At 36.9% G+C, this 27,755-nt stretch overlaps 1 protein-coding gene across 3 annotated transcripts in view; it reads right to left on the reverse strand.

Annotated features, from left to right (window-relative positions):
• The window catches only part of LOC132707161 (adenylate cyclase type 2-like), a 59,092-nt gene that overhangs the window by 23,521 nt on the left and 7,816 nt on the right, over positions 1 to 27,755 (reverse strand). The window contains exons 2-9 of one of the 3 annotated variants that reach the window (XM_060678883.1): positions 22,971 to 23,118; positions 22,501 to 22,650; positions 18,878 to 19,246; positions 5,531 to 5,680; positions 5,358 to 5,476; positions 4,553 to 4,697; positions 2,743 to 3,032; positions 2,555 to 2,681 (exon numbers count right to left, since the gene is read on the reverse strand). In XM_060678883.1, the coding sequence (XP_060534866.1) occupies positions 2,555 to 2,681; positions 2,743 to 3,032; positions 4,553 to 4,697; positions 5,358 to 5,476; positions 5,531 to 5,680; positions 18,878 to 19,246; positions 22,501 to 22,650; positions 22,971 to 23,102 (1,482 nt within the window). In that variant the 5' untranslated portion in view covers positions 23,103 to 23,118. Of the gene's footprint in view, positions 1 to 2,554; positions 2,682 to 2,742; positions 3,033 to 4,552; positions 4,698 to 5,357; positions 5,477 to 5,530; positions 5,681 to 18,877; positions 19,247 to 22,500; positions 22,651 to 22,706; positions 22,762 to 22,970; positions 23,119 to 27,755 lie in introns of those variants that run through there. The other 2 variants (XM_060678884.1, XM_060678885.1) reach the window with 2 other exon arrangements.

Genomic DNA, 27,755 nt, shown 5'->3' on the forward strand with positions numbered 1-27,755 from the left:
GCAGCTCAGAATGGCCTAGATTGCCGTGCCTGGAGGGTCTGGCAGAGGACGGAGGATGTAAGGGGCACAAGGTTGGTGGTGGAAGTGGACGAGAAATCGGCAAGCGCCATCACGGCTAAGGGCTCACTTCTCTTCTGCCTGGCGACACAGGTAAAAGTGAACCTGGCGGCGCCGAGGCCGCAGGGTGATGAGGTGGCCGCGGGGGGCTCACACGAGGAGGGCTCGTCGATGGAGGTTGGCGGGGCTGTCGGAGAGGCGGCGCCCACGGCTTCTGTGGAGGAGACCTCCGGAGGGCCCTCCGAGGAAGCGAGAACCGAGGAGGTACCTCATATGGAAGTTGACCGGGGAATCCCATCAGGGTCCACCAGTCAGGAAGCGGAGGCGGAGGGAGGTGCTACCTCGGGCTCGGATTCGGGCTGAGGCTAGCATCGTGACCCGCAGGTGGTATTCCCGCAATAACATCTTCACGGGGATATTACAAGATTCTCACAATGGTGCCTGGACAGCAAGTTGGCTGTCAATCCTGGCAAGGTGGAGATGGTCATCTTCACTAGGAAAAGGAAGATGGAGTGCAACCTCAACATTTCGATGGATGGGGTGCCTCTTTCTGCAAGCGGAAGTGTCAAGTACTTGGGCGTATGGTTGGACTCTAAGTTAACCTTCCAGGAACATATAAGATCAAGGACCAGGGCGGCCTATGGAGCTCTGTGGGCGTGCCTTAGAGCGGTAGGGGGCATTTGGGACCTGGGGCCGAAGATCATGCAGTTGATCTACGGTACCATGGTGGTGCCTATGCTCACGCATGGGACAGTGGCATGGTGGCCGGGGACCAAAAGAGCGGGAGCAAGGCTAGTTCTTGACAGACTGCAGAGATTGGCTTGCCTCTGCATAACGGGCGCCATGAGAACGGCGCCCACGAGGGCCCTGGAGGCTCTGGTGGGGCTGCCCTCTCTGGCGGATCGGGTGCAGATGGAGGCGGCCAGGACAGCTGTGAGGCTGGCGAGCTGCGGGCTCTGGAGGGAGGGAACCTTCAATCGGGGTCCGTACGACATTTTAGAGGGCTGTCGCGGGGATCGCGGGGTCATGGGCATGCCGAGTGACGTCATGATCCCCGAGATGACCTTCTTTGATAAATTGACCTTTCTCTTTCCATCAAGGGAAGATTGGAGAGAGGGCAGAGTCGGCTCCTGGGATGGACTTATCTGGTAGACGGACGGGTCCACAATGGGAGATCTGGCCGGAGCTGGAGCGTACTGCGAGACAACGGGATCAAGCTTGTCGGTCCCTCTGGGTCAGTACTGCACTGTGTTTCAGGCGGAAATTTTCGCTTTATTGATGGCGGCCAGAGAGGTGCTTCGGCTCAACTACGGAAGCAGGAGAGTCTTCTTCTGCTCGGATAGTAGGGCTGCACTCATGGCGCTGAAGTCAGTGCGTACGCGCTCCTTGTTGATAAAGGAGTGCAAAGGGGTACTGAGGAGGGTGGCTGAGGAGAGAAAGGTTACGTTGGTCTGGGTCCCGGGTCACACCGGTGTCCGGGGCAATGAGGCAGCGGACGCCTTAGCCAGGGAGGGCTCCTCGCATAGGCATATAGGGCCAGAGCCCCGCTTGGGGATCGCCCCGTGTGTGAGGCGGGGAACTCTCGAAGCCTGGGCGAGAGACCGGGCCGCGGGGGGCTGGAGAGTTGCTCCGGGAATGAGGCAGGCGAGGCTTATGATGGATGGGCCCGCCCTTCCTCGGACCAGGGAGCTGCTTAGACTGACCAGAATGGAGTGTAGAGCACTAACAGGGGCCTACACAGGACATTGCAGGCTTAGGAGGCATCTCTGCTTGCTAGGCATTGGAGACGACCCGGAGTGTAGGTGGTGCATGGAAGGGGAGGAGACCCCGTATCATCTGCTCACCGAGTACCCTGCCTTGACATGGGCAAGATCGGGAGTCTTCGGAACGGCCCTGATCGATCCGGACTCAGTGCACGGTATTGGGCTAAAGGAGTTGCTGACCTTCTACAGGAGGGGCGGCATTCTGGACGCCCTCTAGAGCGGCCTGGGAGCACAACGGGCCCATCTGGTGGCCTAAGTGCTTGGACGCCCGCGAGGGCGCCCCCCTTTAATACCAATACCAATACCAATACCAATGCGGATAAGCTACAAACGCTTGACCATTTGGAAGACAACATTCGCCGTGTTATTGCCAATATACGGCCACAAATGTTGGAAAAAGTCATCGAAAATTAGACGTCCATATTGGACCATATCCGCGCCAGCCGTGGCGGTCATATGCCACAAATCATATTTAAAATGTAATGCCCCAAGATAAATAGAATATAAAATTCATGTCAATCGAATAATCCATCGTTGTTTTATTGCAACTTAAACTTCTATACATCGAAAAAAAACACCCCTTACTAGTATTTACTTGCAGATATTTTTTAATGTCAAAGCTCACCTAAATCATTCAAAAGTTTTTTTTTAGAAAGCCTAATTCTCTTATTTCCAAAATATATTTATAAAATTTTCCAGATCCGTGTAGTCGATAAAAAAGGTACTTGGCTTACCGGGGACACGATGAAAGTTTCGATTTTGTTTTGCTTAAACTGCGGCACCGTTCCACCCTTGTCGGTGGCATCGATGACGTAGGGCTTTCGCAAACAGTCCTTGGTCTGCTTCGTAATGTGCACTTTGCTGAAACGCGCCTATATAATTCGAAACACCGATCCCAGCAAAAACGACTTACTTTACTTACCCGGCCACGCCCTCGCTTTCCATTTTGTTAGCTATGTCGACATCTTTCGACCAAATGTCGAACTGGTATTTCACCGCCCCTATTATCCCGCTTATGATTTTGCCCGTGTGGATCCCGATCCGCATGTTTATATTGAGATTTCGTTCTTGTCTCACGCTCTCGATTATTCGAATCATTTTTAGGCCGAGATCGACGCACGCCTCTGCCGGATTCGGGGGCGGATTCGGTGGCAATCCGGAGACACAGTAGTAGCAGTCGCCCAAGAATTTGATTCTTATGACCCCAAGTCTCTAAAATCAATTAAAACATAGTGCCTACTACCAAATAATTGAATTATAAGTTGATGTTTACAAACTATACAGGCCTAGACTTTCCTTAATATTTAATAAAATATACAGGGTGAGTTGAAAAAATGGATCAATCCGTTATTCCATTTTTGTGTCAAAATATTTTTCTATTTCGCTCCTTGTTGCAAAGATACAAGGATTTTAATTTAATTTTTAAAATAATGGTTGAAAGTGGGTATGCATAATTGTCCTGTTAGATTAAATCATCATATTAAAATTTTCTCTATGCACCCTAAGGCTGATTTCATTTAATAAAGCATTTTTTGAGTAGTAACTGAATTAGTTACATTGCAAAACCTTCACAATTAACTAACTCATTATTAACCAAAGTATCACTAAAATTTTGAATTGGAATAGATTTTCATATTTAACACGTGTAGATGCTCTAAACTTTTATCCCACAAAAATATTCCATTGGCACCTAAATCCAATAAAATTACAACTTTACCATAAATAAAAACTTTTGCATAAGGATATTCTGATTCATCACTGTGAATATTTTTTTTCTCTCTTACTTATTTTTGATGGCAATTTAAACGAAAATCAACGGACTTTGGTTCTCTGGATAGCAGTTTCAGGGGGTTTCTGACAGATCCTGTTTATACACCATTTAATACAGCGAATTTTGTAGGTTCCCGTAGCATTTAAATGAACCAATATTTTTCAAAAAAATTGTTTTTCGCTTATTAAAAGGGCATAAAGTGAATTTGTATTAGCGAAGATAAACTATTATTAAAATATGTCATTTTTTCTACTTAAACTATATACTAACCAAAAGTCACCAAAACTACAGCTGTCATCAAAAATACACAAGACTTAAAAAAATATGCAAAGACTTCTTTAAACCATTTCTGTTAGTATGAAGTTTTTATTTACAAAATGAACATGAAAAGTGTAACCTGACCCAACTAAATACTTAAAAACAATTAAAGTTTAACGCCCGTATTTTAGGAAGACTGGGGAAAAAAATAAAACCGACAATATTTTCACACAAAAATCTCTTACCTGGTTGACACACTTTTACGACTTACCCTGTATAAAATACTATGCCGCGATTGGTGGTGATGCTAGGATAAGATAAACAAAAATAGTTTTTTTTGTTAAATTTTTATTATTAGTTTTTGCGAGTCTGCTCTAACGAATTGAAATATTTGAAACTTTAATTCTAAAGAAAAATAATTTTAAGCCGAAATAATATGAAGAAAGACAGTAAATCGAAAAATGTAAAAACATAATTTAGAATAAAAAAAATACAGTCGCACTTGAATATTCAATAAGGATCTCTAATCATCTTCAAATAAATATTTTATTATTTTTATTTAAACCGTCACTACTTTTTCTCATTTTAATTATAGATGGACTGTCCTCTAGACTTATTTCCGTAGTGAGGAAACATACGAACCATTTTTTTAAACTGAAATTGGTGCAGTGGAACAAAAGAAAATATCAAATCTTTAGCTTACCTCGGAAGCGTCGTCAAACCGACCAAACAGTTCGTTCAGAGTCTCCAACAAGTCGTTGATATTAAGTTTGCTCGTCATTTCGGTGTAATGGACTATATCTGCGAATAAAATTGTCACATTCTCATGTTCGTCCAATAAAGAATTTCTGAAAATATTAAAAAGAAACAATTTTAGATTTTTTCGTAAGCTACAGATTGCAATAATAATCATTTACATTTGTCATAGGAAAACGTGAAATCCAAATTCAAATGTTTAAGTCAGCTTTTTTTTATTAATGTTTTAAACATTCATTCGGAGGTATTATTTGTAGTAATAGCAAACCCCGAGTAAATTAGAATTACCAGTGCCGTCCTGCCTTTCTTTGTATCGCGTTTCATTTTTCATCCGCAATAAAAGTTATTTTGTTGTTGACATTATTAAAAATTCAAAAAATTAAACTTGAACAAATGAAGTGAATAAATGAAGAAGAAAATTCCGGAAAGAAAATAGTATTAAAAAATCGCTAGCCTACATTTTTCTTTGCAATAATGTCCGCGAGAAAATCCCCCTGGGAATCCTTTAGACTTAAAAATTCTAATCTACTTGAGACTAAAGGTGCCACTTATTACACTAAATTTATAACACTGTATTAATAAAAAAACTACTAGAATGGAATCTTTTACACCAAGTATCTTGATAGCCAGACATTTCAAATTTGGTACATACATTTCAGTGGCACCTGTATCGATGAAAACGAAATTATTCTAAGCAGTTTGTACCTTAAAGGTGTCCTAATCATTAATCAGATATGTAAAAGGTTACTTACTCGAAAGGATTCTGACTTTTCATCTTTTTATTCTGAAGAAAGTATTGTTTATTTTGCAAATAGTTCTCCTTAACTCTGTTAATTAGCGCCGACGGTATTATGCTCGACATAAGTTGTTCCTGCAATGTGAAACCAATAAAAATCGATTAAAGTTTTTCAACACGTCGTCTCACTTCTTGTTCCTGTTCGTGTTTTAATTGAAATGTCGACACTATGCAATCCCGCCTGTCCAGGAAACTCCTTCGCTGGACGATTTCATTCATGTATCGGAAAAACAATCCCATCCCGTTCAGACATATCAGAAAAATGATATCTGAAAAAACCTAAAAAGTTATTATAGCAAGAAAATTTTAATATGCGCATTCTAAGATTGTATATTACAATGGCTACCAATTAAATAGGTTGATCTGAATTATTCCCGATATTGCCAACAAGATATTGAATATACAGAGTGCTCCAAAAAATTGTGACAGAAATGCTGGGCTAGGCAGATGCGTTATTAGTTCCAAAAAAAATTTGTGTTATAAAATGTACACGGTGGTTCAAATTCAAGGGGCCTCTATAGATTTAAGCATTTGGAGCATAGTTAGCCCAAAACTAATATGCATGTTAGGGGCTCGATTTTCGAGAGAATTCAAAAACTGAAAACCGCATCTTGATATGTCAAGGCGTTTCTGAGCTACAGGGTGATTCTTAAAAATGTGCGTCTCTAAAAACCCTCTATAACTTTTTTATTTGTAAAAACTTTTTTTGCAGATTTTTTAAGGGCAAATCTACCGATTACACCGATTTTGTCTCAAAGTTACTTTTTTAAAAATGGAATACCCCAATTTTTTTTTAAATTAGTTTTCTAATAAAATTTCCAGTCAAACGATGGGTCTATACACCTATTTTTACTAAGTAGTTAGAAATATATCTGCAATTTTTAATAATTACTATAGTAGGCTGTGCTTAACTCTGGCCTATGCAGTTTTACAGTATCTACCTAAGTAGCTATGATCAGACAAAAACAATTGCCATGATACACAAGCTCAAGTGTTAAAAATTACGTCCTCGTCAAGCTATAAAAATGTCTGAAAACTTTGAAAAGTACGGCATAGTAAAATGTTATTTCAAGGCATTTTTGAGCTAGAGGGTGATTCACAAAAATATGACATTTTAAGGGCCCTCTGTAACTTTTTTAATTGTAAGAATAAAGTTTTGGGAAACAAACTTTTTTTTAAGTTTTTTAGCAGGAATCTCTCTATTTTACCCGTTTTATCTTAGAGCATTTAGTTCCCGAGATATCACACAAAGTTATATTTCCTTAAATGGGATATCTCCAATTTCTCTATAAAATCAGTTTTCTAATAAAATTTCCTGTCGAACGACGTGCCATAAGCCTATTTTTATTAAATAGTTTAAAAGATATTTGCAAATTTTGATATTTACCATAGTAGGCGCTGTGCTGTGTAGATAAAATTTTATTGTTTTTTTTTATAGAAAATAACGTTGGCTAGGACACGAGGGGACACAGCAACGCAGCACTTTAACTTCTAGTTAACAATAATAATAATAATTATTATTATTATTATTATTATTATTATTATTATTATTATTGTTATTATTATTATTATTATTATTATTATTATTAAATAGATTCGCCGCCAATAAACTTAAACTTAACACATCGAAGACGAAAAAAATGCTAATAACATCCAACAAAAGAGCTGTAAAGTCACAGCCTGCTAAGCTTCTAGGTATCTTTCTCGATACCTTCCTAACCTGGTCGGCTCATATCGAGTATCTATGTTCCAAACTCTCGTCTCAAATCTTTGCATTAAGGCAATTAAAAGACTGCATTTCGCAGAAGACCTTAAAGACTATCTACTTTGCACTCTTTCACAGTCATCTGACCTATGGCGTGCTTCTTTGGGGTAACTCTTCATATGCTGATCGGGTTTTTCGGCTTCAGAAGGCAGCAGTTCGCATTCTCCAAGGGGCTCCTCCTGGAGCACATTGTCGTGAGCTTTTTATTAAATTTAAGATTCTAACTCAGCCTTCCCTATTCATATACTACAACCTTCTGGAGGTCCATGCTGGTTTGCAGAGGTATCCTACTCATGGTGACTACCACTGCTACGACACACGCGGATCTATCAATATTGTTCCACTTAAGTCTAGATTAGCCACTACTCAGAAAAATAAACTAAATTTGAACATATATAACATATTTGTGAACAACTATAACCGCTTGTATAAAGCTAACGCTAAGCAATTTTCGATAAGAAAATTTAAGTTATCGGTTAGAAGCTACCTTTCTAGTTATGGTTTTTACTCAGTTGAGGAATTTCTATCGCATATCCCAAGAATATAGTGTATACTGTTAACTGAAGCAAATATTTTTATTTATATTTTTTTTTTCTATAAACATATGTTTATATACATATTATTTTTTCTATTTCTTGTTAAATTTATCAAATTGTTGTTGTTTCCGTCGGTAAACCAAACCGCAATGGCTACAAGCCAGTTAAAGTGACGCTGTCTAAACCCAGCGACGTGTCACTTGTGCTGAAGAGTAGGAGAACCCTCGCTGAGAATCACCAAATTTACGTCGAGGCAGATCTTTCTCCGGCGCAACGTAAGCATATTCGGAATATTAAAGAAGAACTGCAACATCGTCGCTCGAATGGTGAAAACAATCTGGTTCTAAAATACATCCGTGGTGTTCCCACTATCGCTACAAAAAACCCAGCTCCGCCGCCACCCCAGCCAAAGAATTGACCTGTATGTACCAGAACGTTCGGGGTCTCAGAACTAGTCTTTTACAGTGGCGTAACTTCCTCAGGGTATGATATCGTTGCTGTTACTGAATCCTGGCTTCAACCAGATTTTCGGGACACTGAACTCTTTCCTGATTCTTATCTGGTCTACCGCTCAGACAGAAGGCAAGATCTAACCGGAGTCTCCAGGGGCGGTGGTGTCATGCTCGCTGTTCGTGACAGTTTTGAGTCCGCACTTCTGGATACCTCCGGCATCAGCAACAGTGCTCCAAGCATAGACTTTTTAGGCTGTAAGATCTCTTTAGAGTACTTTGTATTTTATGTATTTTTAGTATACATTCCTCCCACTGCTGCCAACTTCGAAGTTGAGAACTTTTTTGAATCTTTGTCGTCGCTGGACTTGTTGTTTGGTGGATCTGTCTTGCTGTTGGGTGACTTCAATATTCCTTCTTTCACTGTTTCAGCTCCTGTCAATGTCCGACATAGATCCCTACTCAACCTCAGCGCCATATTGAATCTTAAACAGCAAAACTCTGTAACTAACCTAAATCACCGTTGCTTAGATCTCGTTTTTACCAATTTCGACGTTGCGATAGTGAGAAACGCAGTACCACTTATCGACGAGGATCCACACCATCCCTCGTTAATAGTTTCTCTCCAAGTCGCTTTTCCACACGTCTCTAATTTTCCAATCAATAGGAATGATCAAACCCAATTTAACTTTAGGAAGGCCAACTATCCTCATATGTATGAACTGATGCAGCATGCAGACTGGAATAGTGTTATGGAGTGCTCGGATGTAGACAGGGCTCTAACACTTTTTTACGACATGCTAAACAATATTTTTGCCCTTTGCACGCCCACTAAAACACCGAGACGAAGGCGCTTTCCATGATGGTTCACTAAAGAAATGATCGCAACTATATTTGAGAAGGAGAAAGCTTTCCGCAATTTCAAGCAATACAAATCTGCTTATTATTTTGGCCGATATACCGCGCTACGCAAGTCAATCAAGTTCCAGTCACGCATTGCCTATACTGATTTTCTTTGTCGTGCTGAGTTAAGTATACATGATAGTCCTACCAATTTCTGGTCATTTATTCAGCGGAAGAAGGCAGATTCGCGAATCCCAGCCTCGATGTCCTATTCTGGTCAGCCATGCCAAGGACCTAATATGGTTGTTGCAGCTTTTGCTAAGTACTTTGGTAGCGTTTACACCATATCCCAGCCAGATCCATGTTCATCTTCAGGCGTGTCCTCTAATCCGGAACTAGTGAACATACCTAAGCTTACTATCCAGGATGTCTTGTCAGCAAGCAAAGCACTCAAGAACAAAATTACCGCTGGTCCTGATAGCATACCAAGTTTTATCGTGAGAGACTGTTCCCACGCACTGTGTGCTCCTTTATGTCACGTTTTTAACCTGATACTTAAGACGGGTGTTTATCCAGAGCCTTGGAAATATGTCAAAGTTTATCCTATTCTCAAAAAAGGTGATCCCTCTGTTGTTGAAAACTACCGGCCTATTTCGATCTTGTGCAACTTTTCTAAAATATTCGAGATTATATTAAATAAATTTATTTTTGCTCAAATTAGAAATAAACTATCTACCCAACAACATGGTTTTTATGCGAAAAGATCATGTATCACTAACTTATGCTCCCTGTCTTCGTATGTCTGTGACTCTCTGAACAAGCAAGGTCAAGTTGACGTTATATACACTGACTTCCACAAAGCATTTGACCAGATAGATCATCACTTACTGATTGAAAAAGCATCTCATAAATTTGGTTTCTCTGATTCGCTGATTACAGTGTTGAGGTCCTATTTGGTGAATCGTCGACAGTTTGTTGAGATTGAGGGGTTTAGATCAGTTCCTTTTGTTCCAACTTCTGGCGTGCCTCAAGGTTCTAACCTTCGACCTCTGCTTTTCAATATATTTATAGATGATCTCGTATCTTCGATCATCTGCAACAAGCTTGCCTATGCGGATGACCTAAAGCTATAGGAGAGCATTGAAACTGGCATGGACTGCGTGACTCTCCAGGACAACATCAGTATTGTCAGTCAATGGTGTACCAGAAATAAATTGCATCAGCAAGTGTAATGTGGTTTCTTACCACCGCACAAAAACTCCTGTAGTCTTTAATTACAATATGGATGGTACTGTCCTGACTAGACTTGCTACTGTTACGGATCTGGGAATTTTATTTGACCAGTCGTTCTCTTTTGTACCTCACATTACAAAAATGGTTTCCAGTGCAATGCAAATTTTAGGATTCGTAATAAGAAATTGCAGGCATTTTTGTAGCTCAGCTACTGTTAAATTGTTATTTAACTGTTACGTTAGGTCCAAGCTTGACTATGGTTCACTGATATGGTCACCAATTTATCACTGCCACACTCAGTCCATTGAGAGTGTGCAGAGAAGGTTACTAAAGTATCTAACGTTCAGGGAGGACGGTCTCTATCCTGAGAGGGGAGTCGATCACGATCTTCTACTAAGAAGGTTCGCTATACTGCCCCTGAGCTTGCGCAGAGACTTGCAATCTGTTTCATTTCTCTATAAGTTAGTTCATTACGGAGTTGATTGTCCGTTTCTTCTGGAACAATTACGTTTTCATGTGCCGCGGCTGGAAGGGAGACATCAATCAACTTTCTTACCGCAGTTACCCAGGTCCAATATCCATTTTCAAAACCCTATTTACAATATGTGTGCTACCTTCAACAAACTATCATCGTACTGCGATTTATATTATGATGGTCTCCAGGCCATACTTCAGCAACTTCGAATGGCGTCGGGTTATGCGTACCGTTAAGTCTTATCCTTTTCTTTCTCTTTCTCATTCTATCCTTCTTCACTTTTTTTAGTTGTAAGTTTAGTAGATTTAAGATTGGTTTCTACGTCCCCTAGTATATATATTGGATGATTTATATTTAATATTTCCTGTAATTGGGTCATGTTACCTGTTGGAAATAAAGTGCTATTATTATATTTTCTTCTTTTTGTTATTGTTGCTGTTATTTCTATTTTGTTATATTACTGAGTTTCGACTTCACAAATACATGTATTTATAGGTGGTCAATAAACGATATCTATCTATCTATTATTATTATTATTAATAAATAATAGTAATAGTAATAATAATAGTAATAATAATAATAATAATAATAATAATAATAATAATAATAATAATAATAATCCAGTTTTCCGCAAGCACATTATTTAGCAAATTAGTAATGTTTCGTGCATTGTGAGGAGATGCACGGTCATGTTGAAAGTATCGCTCATTATTTTGCTGAAGTGGCAAATTGTTGATAAACGGGATTACCTGCTCTTCTAGAATTTGTTGGTATCTTTGGGCAGTTAAATTTCCATAAAAAATATAGCCCAATAATTTGTCCTCTGTAGATGCCTACCCATATCTTAAAACTGAACCTTCCCTGATTCGCTTGTTCCACCATAATATGGGGATTTTGCTGTTTCCAGTAATAGCAGTTATACCTCATTAGAAATCGTTGCCTGATTCGCCTAAATAACTTTCCTGGCAAAATCGGGGTCTTCTTGGCATTTATTTAGGTACCAGCTGCAAAGTGCACGTCTTGGAGCAAAATCTCGTTGCCGTAATTGATGCACCTGTCGGGGTCGATAGGACCTAAATTGTGTTTTTTAAGCATCCGCGCGGCATTGCTGCGTGTAATTCCAGTGTTTCTCTCCATAGCCCTGGTGGAAGTATTTGGGGTAATTTCTATTTCTCCCAGAACCGTTAGTTCTTCCAACTCTCTATCTCTGATTAGGCTTCTAGACGTCCTAGGTCGCGGTTTTGTAAATAATCGGTATTCTTGTAGATGACGTTTTAACTTCAAAAATATATTTGAGCTAGGTTGCCTTCTTTCCGGATATCTCTAGAAATATAGATTTAACCCCGTCTGTCGATTTTCGTTACTTTCAAAATAACATTTTACCATGTCGTACTTTTCAAAGTTTTCAAACATTTTTATAGCTTGACGAAGACGTCATTTTTGACACGAGCTTGTGTATCATGGCAATTGTTTTTATCTGATCCATAGCTACCTAGATAGGTCAGAGTTAAGCACGGCCTACTATAGTAATTATTGAAAATTGCAGATATCTTTCTAACTACTTAGTAAAAATAGGTGTATAGAACCATAGTTTGACAGGAAATTTTATTAGAAAACTAATTACAAAAAAAAATGGGGAATTCCATTTTAAAAAAAGTAACTTTAAGACAAAATCGGTGAAACAGGTAGATTTGCCCTCAAAAAATCTGCAAAAAATATTTTTTAAAAAAATCTCTATCTTTACAAATAAAAAAGTTATAAAGGGTTTTTAGAGACGTATATTTTTAAGAATCACCTTGCACCTCAGAAATATCAAGATGCGATTTTTAATTTTCGACTTTTCTCGAAAATCGAGCCCGTAACATGCTTATTTTGGGCTAACTATGCTGCAAATGCTTAAAGTCATAGGGGCCCTTCGAATTTGGACCACCTCGTATAGTAAAACATATATTATATATTGAAAAGTCATTACAATCTCAATTTGTTTTGACTATATGTTGCTAGCCTTCGAACTATAGGATAGATGAAAATTCAAAATATCTAACGAAAGAACACAGTTTTTTTTTATTAGAAAATGTAGTTCAGCCGAATATCAGAATTCCCACCCGTTTTTCCGATTTTTCAAAGAAACTTCCACAGACTATTGTAATAACATTTCAAAACCTACTGGATTCGATTCCTTCTGCATCGGTTCTTTTTAAATCAAACTGACGTTTCGCCGAAGGAACCTCACACTTACCACTGTTCTCCTTTCTTACATTTAAATCATCACTGACCACATATCAAAAAGTTCTTAAAAAAATTATCATTTGTCCAAAAATCTCTTAACATCTTCGATAAATCAAAGATAAATTCCGTTTGAAATACCAAGAGTTTTCAGTATTCCATAGATACGCGGCAAAGAATACATTGGAGGGACAGGGCGAAATACATCAACTAGACTTAATGAAAGAACCTTATAACTACGACAAATAAGCTAATCAATAGTTGCCGATTGTTCGATAAAAATAAAATTCTTCTATTCTATTCTCCTACCAAAGAAAAATCCGAGAATCCATAGAAATCTATAAGCTACTAAACGATCTTAACCTCAACTTGACCTTTCACCAATACCTCACCTGCTTTAGCCCCCCCTCAAAATATGATCAGGTAGATAGGTTCATTAACGCTCTAAAGAAGTCAACGGTATGATTGGCAAAACATCAGCAAGTTTGATTTATAAACAACTGCCGCAAGAGGAATCCAGAAGATTTGTAAATAGTGTTTTTTTTCTGCATTTACTTGTGAAATAATAAAGTAATTGGGATCCTCTTGTTATTGGTTTCTTGAACACTATGGATTTCGTAGCTGAAAATATTGGAAAATTCAATATTTTTAGAGATAAAAAGTAAAACATGTTATGTTCTCTGTTCTTTTGACAAAAAAACTATCCAAAACCTTCAGACTAGTATACCAAACTTTTGGCAAAGTGGTGCCAAGTTGTCATCGATAGTCTAGTGCTTCTGTTGACCACTGCATTAGAACAATATTTCTTCTTGCTTGTCACCTTTTTTTAAGTGAAATTTTCATAAATAATCTTGATAAAAAAATTATGGATAGTCAATTTTCCACATATTTAATAGCTTGCAAGAGATATGTCGACGATATTTGCATTGTCTGGGATGTCAGCCAACAAACCGAATTCCTGACGTTTACCAATTCCTTACACGAGAAAATTTATTTTGCTTTGGAGAAGGGGATACCTTACCGTTTTTTGATCTTCTGCTAGTTAGGAAAAGTAAAAGAATTGAATTTGAGAGTTTCAGAAAGGCCACATCCGCTGACAAATTTTCTCCATATTCTTATAAATTTGCTGCTTTTAATTCTTTCTTCTACACGCTTTTTAACATTCCACTTTCAAAGGAAGCATTTAATAAGGAATTGCTACATTAGACCAATTGCATTCAAAAAAGGTTATCCACTTTATCCCATCAACAAATTATTTTACAAATTTGAAAACAAATACCAGTTATCGTATTACATAATAAAATCAAAATCTACGCTAGTTCCAATGCTTGACTTTTTCGGAAATATTTCGTTACACCTAGCTAGATTGTTTAAGAGCAGGAATTTATCTATAGCGTGTAAAAAAAACAATACATTAAAACAATTTGCAATAATAGTTAAGGGTCCGATAGAGTATTTTTCTAGATCAGGAGTATATTTTTTCTAGCAGAAAGATCTCCGTCAGGGTTCACAAACATCTCAGTTCGGTGAAAAAATACAAGGACACTGAGACGACAGAAACCAGATCTGCTTTCGCTACTTATCTTTTGTCCACAGGACATAACTTTTCTCCAAATAAAAATGTCACTATTTTATATGAGTGTCCGAAAAGTAGAAAGCTTGATCTTCTAGAGAAATTAAAAATTACCAAAGCCAATTGCGGCAATGACGTTTTTAATTCTGAGCCGACATTAGTTTTCAAAATATAAATTGCAGGTCTCCAGTTAGGTGTTTTTTTTAATATTTTTATATTTTTTATTTCTTAACCGCAACATCAAACGGATTCGGTCTCATTCCAATTTGTGTCTGTGTGCTTCTGAGTTGTCCTCTTTATATGTGCGTATTATTAATTTGTATAAGTTATTTTATTGCCCGTGCATTCAATTTATCTTGATAACATTTTAATTGGCTGTAATTTTTTTGTTTTTTGAGACATCAAAATAAACAAAAAAACAAAATGTTGGGTTGGGTGCCAAGTTTTTTTCCAAGTGACGTATAAAACAAAACACTATCAATTTTATGACATATAAGCCAATATCATATTTCTTTTAATGAAACAAACTGTATATTATAATGGTGCTTCATAGAATTACTTATTCCGATAACAATGATGTAACACAGTTTATATTTTAGTCCACTCGTCTTTGCAAAATCGGCAAAAATAGGAAATTTTCATAAAATTTCAAAGAGTGCCCTGACTGACTAATAAACTTATGTTTATGTTTGACATATTAGTAAACAAAGTGATGGTTGAGTTATTGTCCAAGCCATTATTGTTAAAATGGTTTTTCGCGAATTTAGCATCCGTGAAAGGTGAAAGTATACTTTCTGAATAATAAAATTGCAACCGCAGCTCATCGTCAGTATATTAGACTTTATCCAGAACGCTGAGCTCATTCAAAACAGATATTTGCAAGGCTCGCAAAGAAATTTGCGGAAAACGGTAACGTATTAAATGCTAAAAAGGTATACCGGAATCATAATGTTCTAAATAATTAAAATAAGTCAAATATATTAGCATTCTATGAAGCACATCCAGTTTCCTCTATGGCCACGCACCTCCTGGTCTAAACAATATAAAAGAAAAAAAAAGAGAAATAATTATGGTAAGAAAGAGGGAAAAAAAGGTAAATAAAAAAATAAATAGATTAAAAAAAAAAGGATTTAATTTCTTGCAAAAGTGGGTCGCTGGGTGCTTGCAAATTAGTTACCCGTAGTGCTCAGAGTTCTGGAGCGATGGCGGGGGTCCACGAATAATAAAGAAAATATAGCACTATTTATCCTTAAGGCGCCAGGAAGTGGCAGACCTTCCAGTCTCTCAAATGGTTTGAGGAACCCGATGTTTTGCAAAAAAAAGAGAACATTAACGATGAAATCTACTATCTACAATCGATAAAAGTTAGTCGTGAAGGTTAAGGGGACAAAAAAAATAAAAGATGAAAACTGATCTACGTTATTTAATACGTACGCGACGTATGGATCTAAACCCCGCAAAATTTCATTGCCGTCTCCGTAACAAGTCCGTTTAATACGAAATTCCCAAAATAATAGAAATACAAAAAAAATCAAATTCTCTTAGGTGATCACCACAGGCTAACAGGGGCAATATAGGTAACTATTAACAACTCAACGATCAAACTCGGTATTACTGGTACGTCAACTTCCCGCAAGTAATTATTTATAAATTTTCAAAGCATTTGTACACAATTTTTTTTTTTCGATAGTAAAACCACATTATTATTGAATCTCCGTGTCGGTACCGCAAACAAAACTATCAATTAAATGACCGAGCGTAACAAAAACGGAAAACGAATAAAAAGAGTATGCCTAACAATATCTCGCGAAGCGCTTACATCGAATTGGACGTCACCTCGTTTATTCCCGAACAGTGCAGCCTACAGGGGGTGTCTGGCTTCGCGTTGATCTATTAAGTGCTCCAATATCCAGAGAACACAGGAACATCGAAGTTTATATCCTCCCAGAATACGTCATTAAGGAAGCCTCCAAAACGCGAGCCCTCCTAAAGGGGGTACGGGTGCTCTAAGGCGAGTACAGTGCTCCAAGGACAATACAGGGCTCCAAGGAGAGTGCGGGTGCTTCAACGAGAGTACGGGAGTTCCAAGGAGAGTACGGGTGTTCCAAGGATCCCCGGTGGATGTTCGTGAGGGTGAACGCTAGGTAGGCAACAGGTAGCAGTCACATCCTTTTACAGAGTAAGTGCGGGCAGTTCTCCAAACAAACCAAAAATACGAACAGCAACGGAATCTCCAAGTCGCTGACCACACATCTAAGTGAATTTAACCCTATATCCGCAAAGCGATGGCTGAAGAAAAAGCCGGTAGGTTAATCGCTTTTTGGCTAGTTACCACACTGTTCTTCTACCGAAACAGGAAAACGATATCATACCACGCATGTCGCTCGGAGCCAGGAGTGAGAAAGATAAATAGAGTACTTCCTCAGATATTCGAGAGAGATGCCGGAACGGAGAGAAATCACGGAACTTGGTGCATAAGGTCATACGCCCAATGGTACTAGCGATACGAATCTATTTCTCGAATGAATTATTTATTCAAAGAGAATATGTACATATTTATTCCGCTGTCGGGTTGACTTAATTCTTTATTGATAAAAGGGTATAGTTTTAAGGAGACCATTTATTAGGAAGTGTGTATTTGAAACATTAATAATAACAACTAAATAAAGCGAATTAAATTACGACTTTCTTAGCCTAGTAGCGCTGTCGTAGACGTTAGAGCAAATCAGGTGTTTGCCGCTGAGGCAGGAAAAAAGAGCGCTTAGAATTTAAAATGTAGACGCGGAACTACCGGATCGTATTCCAGTAAAATAACAATTCTAAAGTGTTACACTATTACTAGAGTACATGGAGGGACAGGTATGTCTCGGGAATCAATCCACTAAATTTTGAAAGAATATCAATATAATGCATTTAAATTTCGTAAAACTCAAAAACTAAGTGCAGAAAATTGTCAAACGAGGATGCAATTTTGTTCGGATTTTTTTAAATAGACATAATGAGAATAATAATTTTTTGGAAAATATTTTATGGACTGACGAAAGTTCATTTCACTACAAGAAAGGGTTGTAATAGACATAATACGTGTTATTAGTCTTTAAATAATACTAGAGAAATACAAGAAATAAAAACCCAGGAGTACCAATCAGTTAATGTATGGTATGGTGTCATAAATGGGCATAACTGAAAATGAGTTAACTGAAGATCATAATTTGCAACTCTTAGCAAATCAAAAATATTAACCGAAAATGGGGGGCTGAAGACGTTGATGTGCATTTTCTATAAAAACATGAACCTTCTCGGATCAACATAAGTTGAGAAATAACTTTAAATGTAAGTTATCACAGTAGACAGTTGAGGCACCAAATAAAACAATATATAGAAGATTTATCCCTAAAGACGGTGCCCCTCCTCACAGTGTGGTGTAAATTAAAAATCCAATATCCCAGGGGTTGGATAGGGCGGAACTATTAATGGTCAGCCAACAGCCCCGACTTAACTTTAATGGATTTTTTTGTTTTGGGGAAACATAAAAAATCACGTGCACAGAACTCCTTATAACAACGTCGTGCAACTTCGGGAAAGGATTTCAGAGGCAATCAACCCGTTAAGACATCATACAGTTACGGTGTATAAGAAATGTGTCCAGGAAAATAGTGGTCACCTACAGCAATATTTAGAATAGTTAAAGAATTTTTTACTTTAGTGTGCCTTGCCATTTTTAGTGTTTTTGTTCTACTTTAATTCGTAAATACTTATTATTGTTGCAGTCAGTTACGGCACTCTTTGAAATTGTATAAAAATTTCCTATTTTTGCCGATTTGTCAAAAACGAGTGGACTAAAATATAAAATATAATTGTATTCGGAATAAGATATTCTATTAAACACATATAGACTATACAAACCTTCAAATCTTAAATCACCTTGCTTATGAAGGTGTCAAGTATAAATCAAAACCGTATGCTGAGACTGTGTTTCGATCGCCAGCTAACCCTGATAAATGTAGAAATGTAAAAAATTATAAACAATAAATAAGTTTCAAAGTTTCAGTTCAAATGATATAAACACAATTATCCAACTTCCTAATTTAATATTTATATTAGTTTATTTTGAATATCATAAAAACAAAATGACTTGCTAAGTTTTAACAGGCCGCCTTAATATGCGTTATATAATATTACAAAATTTCATGGGAACCATTAACTTTACTTATCAGCCAATCTGCCCCGCCATATTTCTAAAAATTCATTTCAGTTCAACTTCCATTTTCAATAAACTATATACGATTGATCCCATAAATCACAGAACCTTTTTTTACGGAATATGATTGTTTTTTCTTAAGAAAATTAAATACTGTAGGTTTCGTATTACTTACTCGTCTAATCAAAATGGCTCGTCCATCGTAGGTCACAAATATCAGTACCAGAACGTGACACACTGAAACTAGCGCTCCCAAAACAGTGGCCCGCCAGTTTGTCTGTATGCTGAAGAAGACATAGCACGAGATAACCAGTAGATTCGTGTACGCTGGTGCGTATCGGGTAACGTTGTCAGTTTTATTCAAATGATGGTAAATCGGAACAAAAAAGTTAGTGAAAATTATCATGGCAAAGGCAACGACGCAAAAATACTGCCACTTTTTGTTCCTCTTGTGGACCGTCTCGATGAGAATCAGAGCCGTCACCGAGAATATCACTAACATGGCGTAGAGAGCCAAGTCAGGCGCCAGAGCCAGCAGTTTGTCCTGAAAAGTATCAATTTGAATTTAGAATCTTCTTAGCTATAGACTATAGGTCGCAGATTCTGTGAAAAATTATATAATTATAGATTCTATAATTATAATATTAAGAAACTTCCACAGGCTACTGTAATACTTTTTACAAAACTTCTGGATTCCTCCTGCGTCGGTTTTTGTTGAGTCAACCTTGCTCACGTTTGGCTTCTTCAGAGCTAAATTGAAACTTGCTCTGTACTTGCTTATATATTGTTTGAGGGGGGCGGAGCTAAAGGAGGGGCATAAACACCGTCTCGGATGACTGATTCCCATATTGGTGGCAGGTAAAGATCGAGGTAGCGGTTAAAATTGTTAGGTTGCTTATAGGTTTCTATAGACTCTCGTTGGTAGAAGAATTGATTACATGCAAGAAGTTTAATTTTATCGAATAACATTTTATGTCCGGTTTCGTGATTGTGTTCGATAACTCCTGATGCTGTAAACTGCTGGCAGCTCAAATGGAATTTTGTCTTTGACGAATCGAATATGTTGAGAGATTTTTGGACAAGTGGTAAATCTGGTTTTCACTCAACAAAATCCGACACACGAGGAATTCAGAAGTTTTGTAAAAAGTAAGATTTTTTCTTATTTGTACAAAAATAAAAATGCAAAACTTAGATTCTCAATTAAGATGCGTGAAGAATATAGAAAAACAATCTGTTTGCGTAGCAAGTTTGACTGTCAATTTTTTTTTTTAAATTGTGGTTAAATTATTCACTATTCACTACAACATTTATTTACAAAGCAATCGTAACCTAAAATTTTGAAAAGTTAACGATTTAGGTATAGGACATATTCATTCATAAATTTTTTTTAGGCTATAGCCGTATATAAAATAAAATTGTATTCACTTATGTGAAAACTTACAATATGGCTAAAAAGTTCCTCCAACAGAAAGAGATACAAAATAAAATAACATTGAACACACTCTGGAATACATTTTTTTATTAATTTTGTAAACAATACTTTTCTATTACTATTACATTTTGGCATTGATCAAGGTAAACAAAAAAACGAAATGTAGGGTTAGTAGCCAAGTTTTTCCCAAGTAACGTACAAAACAAAACACTATCAATTTTCTGACATATAAGCCTACATCATATTTTTTAAATTTAACACCTTGTATAATATGTACGTGTTTAATAGAATATCTTATTCCTATTTCCTACAAAGAATACACATGAGACATTTATCATTGTTAGCTGGCGATCGAAACACAGTCTCAGCATACGGTTTTGATTTATACTTGATACTTGCAAAGGTGATTTAAGATTTGAAGGATTGTATATTCTATAAGTGTTTAATAGAATATCTTATTCCGAATACAATGATGTGACACACTCGTTGACAAATCGGTAAAAATAGGAAATTTTTATATAATTTCACAGAGTGGACTGACTGCAACAGCAATAATTATTTACAAATTAAAGTAGAACAAAAACACTAAGACTAATTGTATGATGTCCTGCATTTAGTTTTCGGATTTGCCGAAGTCTTAAGACATTATTGCAAAGAGTCCTGTGCACGTGATTTTTTAGTGGGGGCTGTTGGCTGGCCAATCCATAGTTCCGCCGTTCTCTATCCATCCACTGGGATATTCCATGTTAAGAAAATTTTTAACTTGCATTACATTATAAGGAGGACACCGTCTTGCTGCCATATAATCAACGCTGATATAAATAGGGGTAAATCTTCTAAAAATTGTTCTATTTGCTGCTCTGAAAGTTGCCCATCTATGATACCACAACATACATTAATTGATGGCACCCCTGGGTTTTTATTTCGTGTATTTGTCTAGGATTATTTAAAGACCAATCTCGTGTATTTTGTTTATTACAGTCCTTTCTTGTAGTGAACGAAGTTTCACCAGTCCATGAAATGTTTTTGAAAAAATTATTATTCTCATTATGTCTAATTAAAAAATCCAAACAAAACTGCATCCTCCTTTGACATTATTCTGCATTTAGTTTTTGAGTTTTACGAAATTTAAATGCATTTTATTTATGTTCTTTCAAAATTGAGTGGATTGATCCCCGAGAAATACCTGTCTCTTCATATAATGGACGACACTGGATGTGCTTCATAGAATCTTAATATATGTGCCTTATTTTAGTCTTTTGAAACATTATGATTCCGGAATACCTTTTTAGCATTTCATACATTACCGTTTTCTGCAATTTCTTTGCCCGCCGTGCAAATATCTGTTTTGAATGAGTTCGGCGCTCACTTTTATTATTCAGAAAGTATACTTGAAGCATATTACTCCTTTCACGGTTGCTAAATTCGAGAAAAACTTTAAATATTCTATTAAACACATGTATAATATACAGGCTGTTCCATTCTAAAAAATATGATGTAGGCTACTAACTCTACATTTTGTTTTTTTGTTTACCTGGATAGCTCTAAAAACAATAAAGTTACAGCCAATTAAAATGTTATCGAGATAAATTGAACGCACATTGACCCATGTATTTGTTTCTCCCTTTGAAATGTAATTAAGCAGAGTTTCTGAATCTTCCATATGTATTTAAAGAGCACACGGAAATAACGATCTAAGTGCAAAATATGAAAAAGTAGTTCAGCATCCGAATTTTATTTCGTCTATAGTAATCCGTGGACAGAAGGTACAATGAAAGAGCGATCTCAATAGGTGTCATGGTGAATGACGTTAAGTTTACTCATTTATTGACGAAAAAAAATTTTTCTTCTTTGCAGGAACTATAAGGCAACAACCCTTAAGAGGAAAGAGAAAATCGTATCGTATCTCCAAAAGCAACAAAAGAGCGAGGTCACGGAAGTGTAAACAAAATTCGTTTTGGAGCCAGATCGTTTTTTCATATCTTTTTATGTAGTTATATGTTTTTTTCAATATTTTTGGTAATCACTGTAGTCCAGTAAAGACAAATACAGATTCCGTTGTTTCACACTTTCAAACTTTAAAAAGGTTTTATGTTGAAGATTTCCCAGAGTGAAAGATCGTTTTTTCCAATCCAATTCCAGTTCTTGCAATTTGATTATTTGATTTTTTTTTACAATTACTACTTTTTATTACGCTTTTAGGTGCTATGTAAGAATGAACGTGCTTCTAGGAACATACAATTTAATAAACCCATATATTTTGAGTGCGTATTGTGAGATGCGCAGCATGTCAATCACTACACTCATACTTGACAGATCACCGATAAATAGCAATAAATTTCAAATAAAGCGACAGGACCGCTTACCTTGTGGTGCAAATTCTCGAACACGAGGACGGCCACGTGCGTCGAAAACAACAGGAAAATCAAAATCAAAAACAACGCGAAGTATCCGAATTGTATTTTCTCGGTGTACCTCTCGAACAGTCTGTGCAACTCGAGCGTCTCGAACTGCTTCTGAAACGGAAAACGCAATTATCGATGAGTTACCGCAAAACCAACGGCATATTCACGGTCATGGTATTTTGAGGAAAACTCCCGAAAAATTTTGCGCTGCTTAACCATATCATTCGCCTATTATTTCTGGAGTGTTTATTTATTAATAACGGTACGGACCGTCAGATAAACTAAACTACTGATAACGTTTCGCACAAAGACAACCGATAAGAAATTGGTTATCAATTTTTATCGGGGAAAAGAATTCTGTCGGACCGATCACTTTTGTCATTTTCGATTGGTACTCGAACGCGGCAAATTCTTCCACGTCATCGGCTCACCCTTAGATATGGTATCGTCCATTTCTTTTCGTCGTACGCGTTTACGGTTTTCGTAAAAATTTCCCAAAAGGAATCGTCGTCGTCGCTCATCAGGCTGCCCGACAGTTTCTTCTCGTTAGACGCGAAGTTCATTTTAAAGGTGGGAATCCTGAAATATAAACCATATGGTTCAGTAATAAGTAATACGAGCCGAATGGTAAAGTCTGTTCATAGATATAAGAAAGTGACTAATAGACACGAATTAGGGAAAGACCCGGGCAAGCTGTAAGAATGAAATATGGCCGAACAGGTCCGTACTTTGCTTAGAATTTAATTATTTGGGGCTTTGTTAGGAAAGATATTAAACAATATTAATTTATTTATGTATGTATTTAAGTTTAAATCTAAAATAAAATTACAAATTATTTTTATTACCTACTTACATTACTTAAAATTATTCACATAATATATCATTATCACTATCGCTATCATCGCCTGTTCTAATTATTATTTGTTCTATATTATTTGCAATATGGATATACGATTGTCCTGCTTTTTCTATTATACGTTTAACAGAATTTGACCAACTTTCAAATAAATCAGCGGTGGTGTCTTCATGGTAATCCAGAGAACAATCTTTAATATTTTTCGCAGACAGAGAAAGTCCATTTGGAATCCAACCATCTTTAGAGCCAGCATGCAAAATAGTTATTCTTTTACCTCTTTTTGATGACGCGTTTGTTTTACACTTATCAGTTGGGTCAACCCAACCCCTTTCCGGGGTATCATAAGTGTGGAACCAAGTTTCATCCAAGTAAATAATTGGCCATTGTGTTGAATACACTTCCATAAGGTAGTTCTGCCGCATTTAACACCGGTTTCATCTTTTTCAAGCCTCCTAATTAAGATATCCAATGTAGGCACGCTTTGTTCCTCGTATAACTGGTAAATTTTACGCCGTATTATATATTGAGCACTTTCATCTACACTCGAGAAAATGTCAGCATCATTCGATGAAATGGGATTATTCACAATTTTCCATACAGTTGATGTTGGAATTTTCGTCAATGTGGCCGTTTCTTCTAAAGATGGCACCACGTTCAATGAGAGTCAAATAAACACTATTTATAACTTCCTTAGTCTCAATAGAATAGTGTTTTCTACATTTGGGCGGGAGCATCTCCTGAGATACACTATACCCACACTTATTTTGCATAATTCGCACACGATTCAACACACGCTGTATTACACACGAAATAAGAATGATTACTAATAAACTTATACTAAGTAGTATACCAAACCAAAAAATATTAAACACAGGTAGGTATAAAATTATTTTCTATTACGGACGACAATTTTACCTGAATTTAAATTCCGAAACTTTAGGTAATAATCTTGTTGAATTGTATGGTAATGACAACCCTTGAATAATCCCATTCAAAAGCAATTGGTCACTTTCTTGTATCTATGAACAGACCATACCACCTAAGTAAACTCAAAACGTGTTAAAACTTAAACCAATGTTTTTTAAACGATTATTATTTATTTATGTCTGGTGGAAGCGAAAATTAATTTGCTGAGTACGTCTGGAGATACCGTCAAATATAATGCCTAAGATATCAACGGCAGGCCAACCCTTTAAAGCCAATCAGGGAGTACTGGACTTAAGCATTTAAGGGGAACGCCAAAAGAAGGAAGTATATTCTCAGGGCAATTAAGAGCTGCGGAAGAATTCTGGAAAGGAAGCAACACGTGCGGAAGAGGAGAATTTATATATTGTCTTACATTTTTCTACGTATTTATTATATATATTTATTTATCAAGGGTAAAGAATATATTTTGGTGAATAACCTAGACTACCCAATTATACACCCCCCAAACATGCGGAAAGTGCTGCCGTTTTCAGTAGATCTTGGCCACCGTTAAGGAAAAGAGAGATTGACAACTGAGTGATTGAAAAATTGAGTGGTTTACGATTGAGTGGTGTTTTATTTTTTAAACAAAATTTAATATTCCTTCACAACACCAACATGGTTTTCGTAATAACTTTTAAAAAGTCGTTTGTGATAAAGTTCCCTATTTAGCCGCCAGTAGCCAAATGAATAATTGGAACATATCTTTTCTTTCTTTCAGAAAGACTCTTAAAGTAAACGATACCATTTCTGGTTCCTCGGAACCCTCAGTGGGTATAGTCTACGGAAGTATCGTGGAGCAGCTTTTATTCTCTTTTATTTATAAATAATAAATAAATAGGTCTTTATTTTAAGCACAATTCAAAAATACAAGAGAAAAAAAGTTCCAGCTCGACTAAGAAACGGAGTGCCAGATAAACAGCGAAGATCAGATCTATTTTTCTAGTAAAACATATAAACTATTTATTACCCTAACTAATATACCATATAAATAGAACAATAAAATAATTATGAATGAAACGAGTAGGTTTCAATTATAGACTTTTATTGATTTTTGAACTACTCAAATTTCATTTTTAATACTACATTCTATATTGTTTTTTTTTAACTGTTCTGTTCTTTTCTGTTTTTTTAATAATGTTCTGATATGATGATGATGATAAGAGAGAGTCTTTTATAACAAAGTTTTTTGCTTGAGTGAAACAGAATAGTTACTGTACACTTTACTGATTTGAAACGACAATGCCCTTTTAAAAAATTATCTAGGCAAAATCTTGTTGTACAGATCGGTTGACTTCTTGTTTAATACGATTTTATGAAACATACACGCTGCATGTTCCACCACTTGATTTTACTATCACAAAATTTATGAGAAATATGTTGTCTATCACAAATGGGTCTTAGACATGAATTTTGCACTACCTGTATTCTCCGTATGTCTGAAGAATCTAAGCAGGGTCCATAAATAACTCCTCTTTAGTTAAATTTTAATTCTAATATAATACCTGATATATTTGCTTTTTTTACGGAATTGTGTCTGTGTGGTTTAAATCTCAAAGAGCTGTCAAATGTCCATCCAAGGTTTCTAGCTTGTGGGACAGGATCAACTTTTTTTTCGTGGAGTTTTTTTTTCCTTTTCTTTGTACCAAGGATGTTTTTTTTTGGCAGTTATCTTAAGACCGTGGTTATTTGACTAATTACTCATACTAGACATGTCTTCGCTTATCATATCCATGGCCAATAAATAGTTCCCTGGTGAAAAAGATATATGCTACTCAGTATCATCTGCATAATATCTTGGTTTGCAATATCTAATAACTGAGTTCATTTTATATGTGTAACAAATATAAAGGAGAGTTCCTAAAATTGATCCTTGGGCTACTTCGGATATAGCATGCGAAAGATGATTATTATATTTGACTCGTTGGGTTCTTCCTGACAAAAGCTCTGAACAAGATTGCTATTAGAAGACGTTGGTTGATCGTATCAAAAGTTCTTGTAAAGTCTAATACTACAACCGTTATATGTTGTATTCGATCTCCTGCTTCGCATATATCAATAGCCAAGTTTAAAAGTGCCGTTTCACAACTAAAGTTCTTAATGTTTGATTTGATGGTAAAATATCCTTGTCTTAAAAAATTTTTTTTGATAGGATACCCATCATACTATTCGGACGAAGATCTTTATATTAACGAGGACTACTGCATTTTGGCAGAGCGCGAACAATTGCATGCTTCATGCATTGCATGAAATTCAAAAGACCTGTTAGGAATTTAATTGGCGTATGCTTCTATAGTTTTTTCACTAATAGGTAACGTTGTTATGCTGGTGATAAAAAATTCATTTAGTGAATTAACATCAGACAAATGTAACGGTATCGCAGTTTCCCTTTTTCCTATATTCAGTGACTTCAGAGTTGCCCAAATTTGCTTAATTCCTCCAGGTCGCATCTTTTGCTCGAAATATACATTTTTTTCATGTGTACAGGCTACAGTTGCATAAATGCGTAGTAAATAGTGTTTTTTTTTCGATGTATAAAACTTTAAGTTGGCATTACTGTTCAAGATGGCGACCGATTTAACAGCCGTCAAGTGATTTATTCTCAGTTTGGTTTGGCAATTCATCATGAATAGACTCACGCCTGAACAACGCTTGCAAATAGTGCAATTTTATTTCGAAAATAATGGTTCTGTGCGGAATACGTATCGCGCACTACGTTGTTTAGCGATGAAGCGCACTTCTGGTTGAATGGCTACGTCAACTAACAAAACTGCCGCATTTGGGGCGAAGCTATTCCTCAAGTGTATGTCGAAACACCGTTACATCCAGAAAAACTAACTGTTTGGTGCGCTTTATGGGTTAGTGGAATCATTGGTCCGTACTTCTTCAAAAACGATGATGGCCAGAACGTTACAGTCAATGGTGATCGGTATAGAGCTATGATTACTAACTCTTTCATTCCTGAATTGAATAACCGTGATGTCCAGGAGACGTGGTTTCAACAAGACGGCGCAACATGTCACACAGCTAGTGCCACAATCGATTTATTGAAAGACACGTTTGGTGACCGCCTAATTTCACGTTTTGGACCTAGACTACTTTCTGTGAGGCTATGTAAAGTCATTGGTCTATGCGGATAAGCCACAAACGCTTGACCATTTGGAAGTCAACATTCGCCGTGTTATTGCCGATATACGGCCACAAATGTTGGAAAAAGTCATCGAAAATCGGACGTCCAGATTGGAGTACATCCGCGTCAGCCGTGGCGGTGTAATGCCACAACATTATCTTTCGGATAAATAAAATTCATGTCAATCGAATAATCCATCGTTGTTTTATTGCAACTTAAAGTTCTATAAATCGAAAAAAAACCCTATATTTTATAATAGTCCGG

Source organism: Cylas formicarius, unplaced genomic scaffold (assembly GCF_029955315.1).
Source record: "Cylas formicarius isolate icCylForm1 unplaced genomic scaffold, icCylForm1.1 PGA_scaffold_9__14_contigs__length_23061073, whole genome shotgun sequence".
Lineage (NCBI taxonomy): Eukaryota > Metazoa > Arthropoda > Insecta > Coleoptera > Brentidae > Cylas > Cylas formicarius.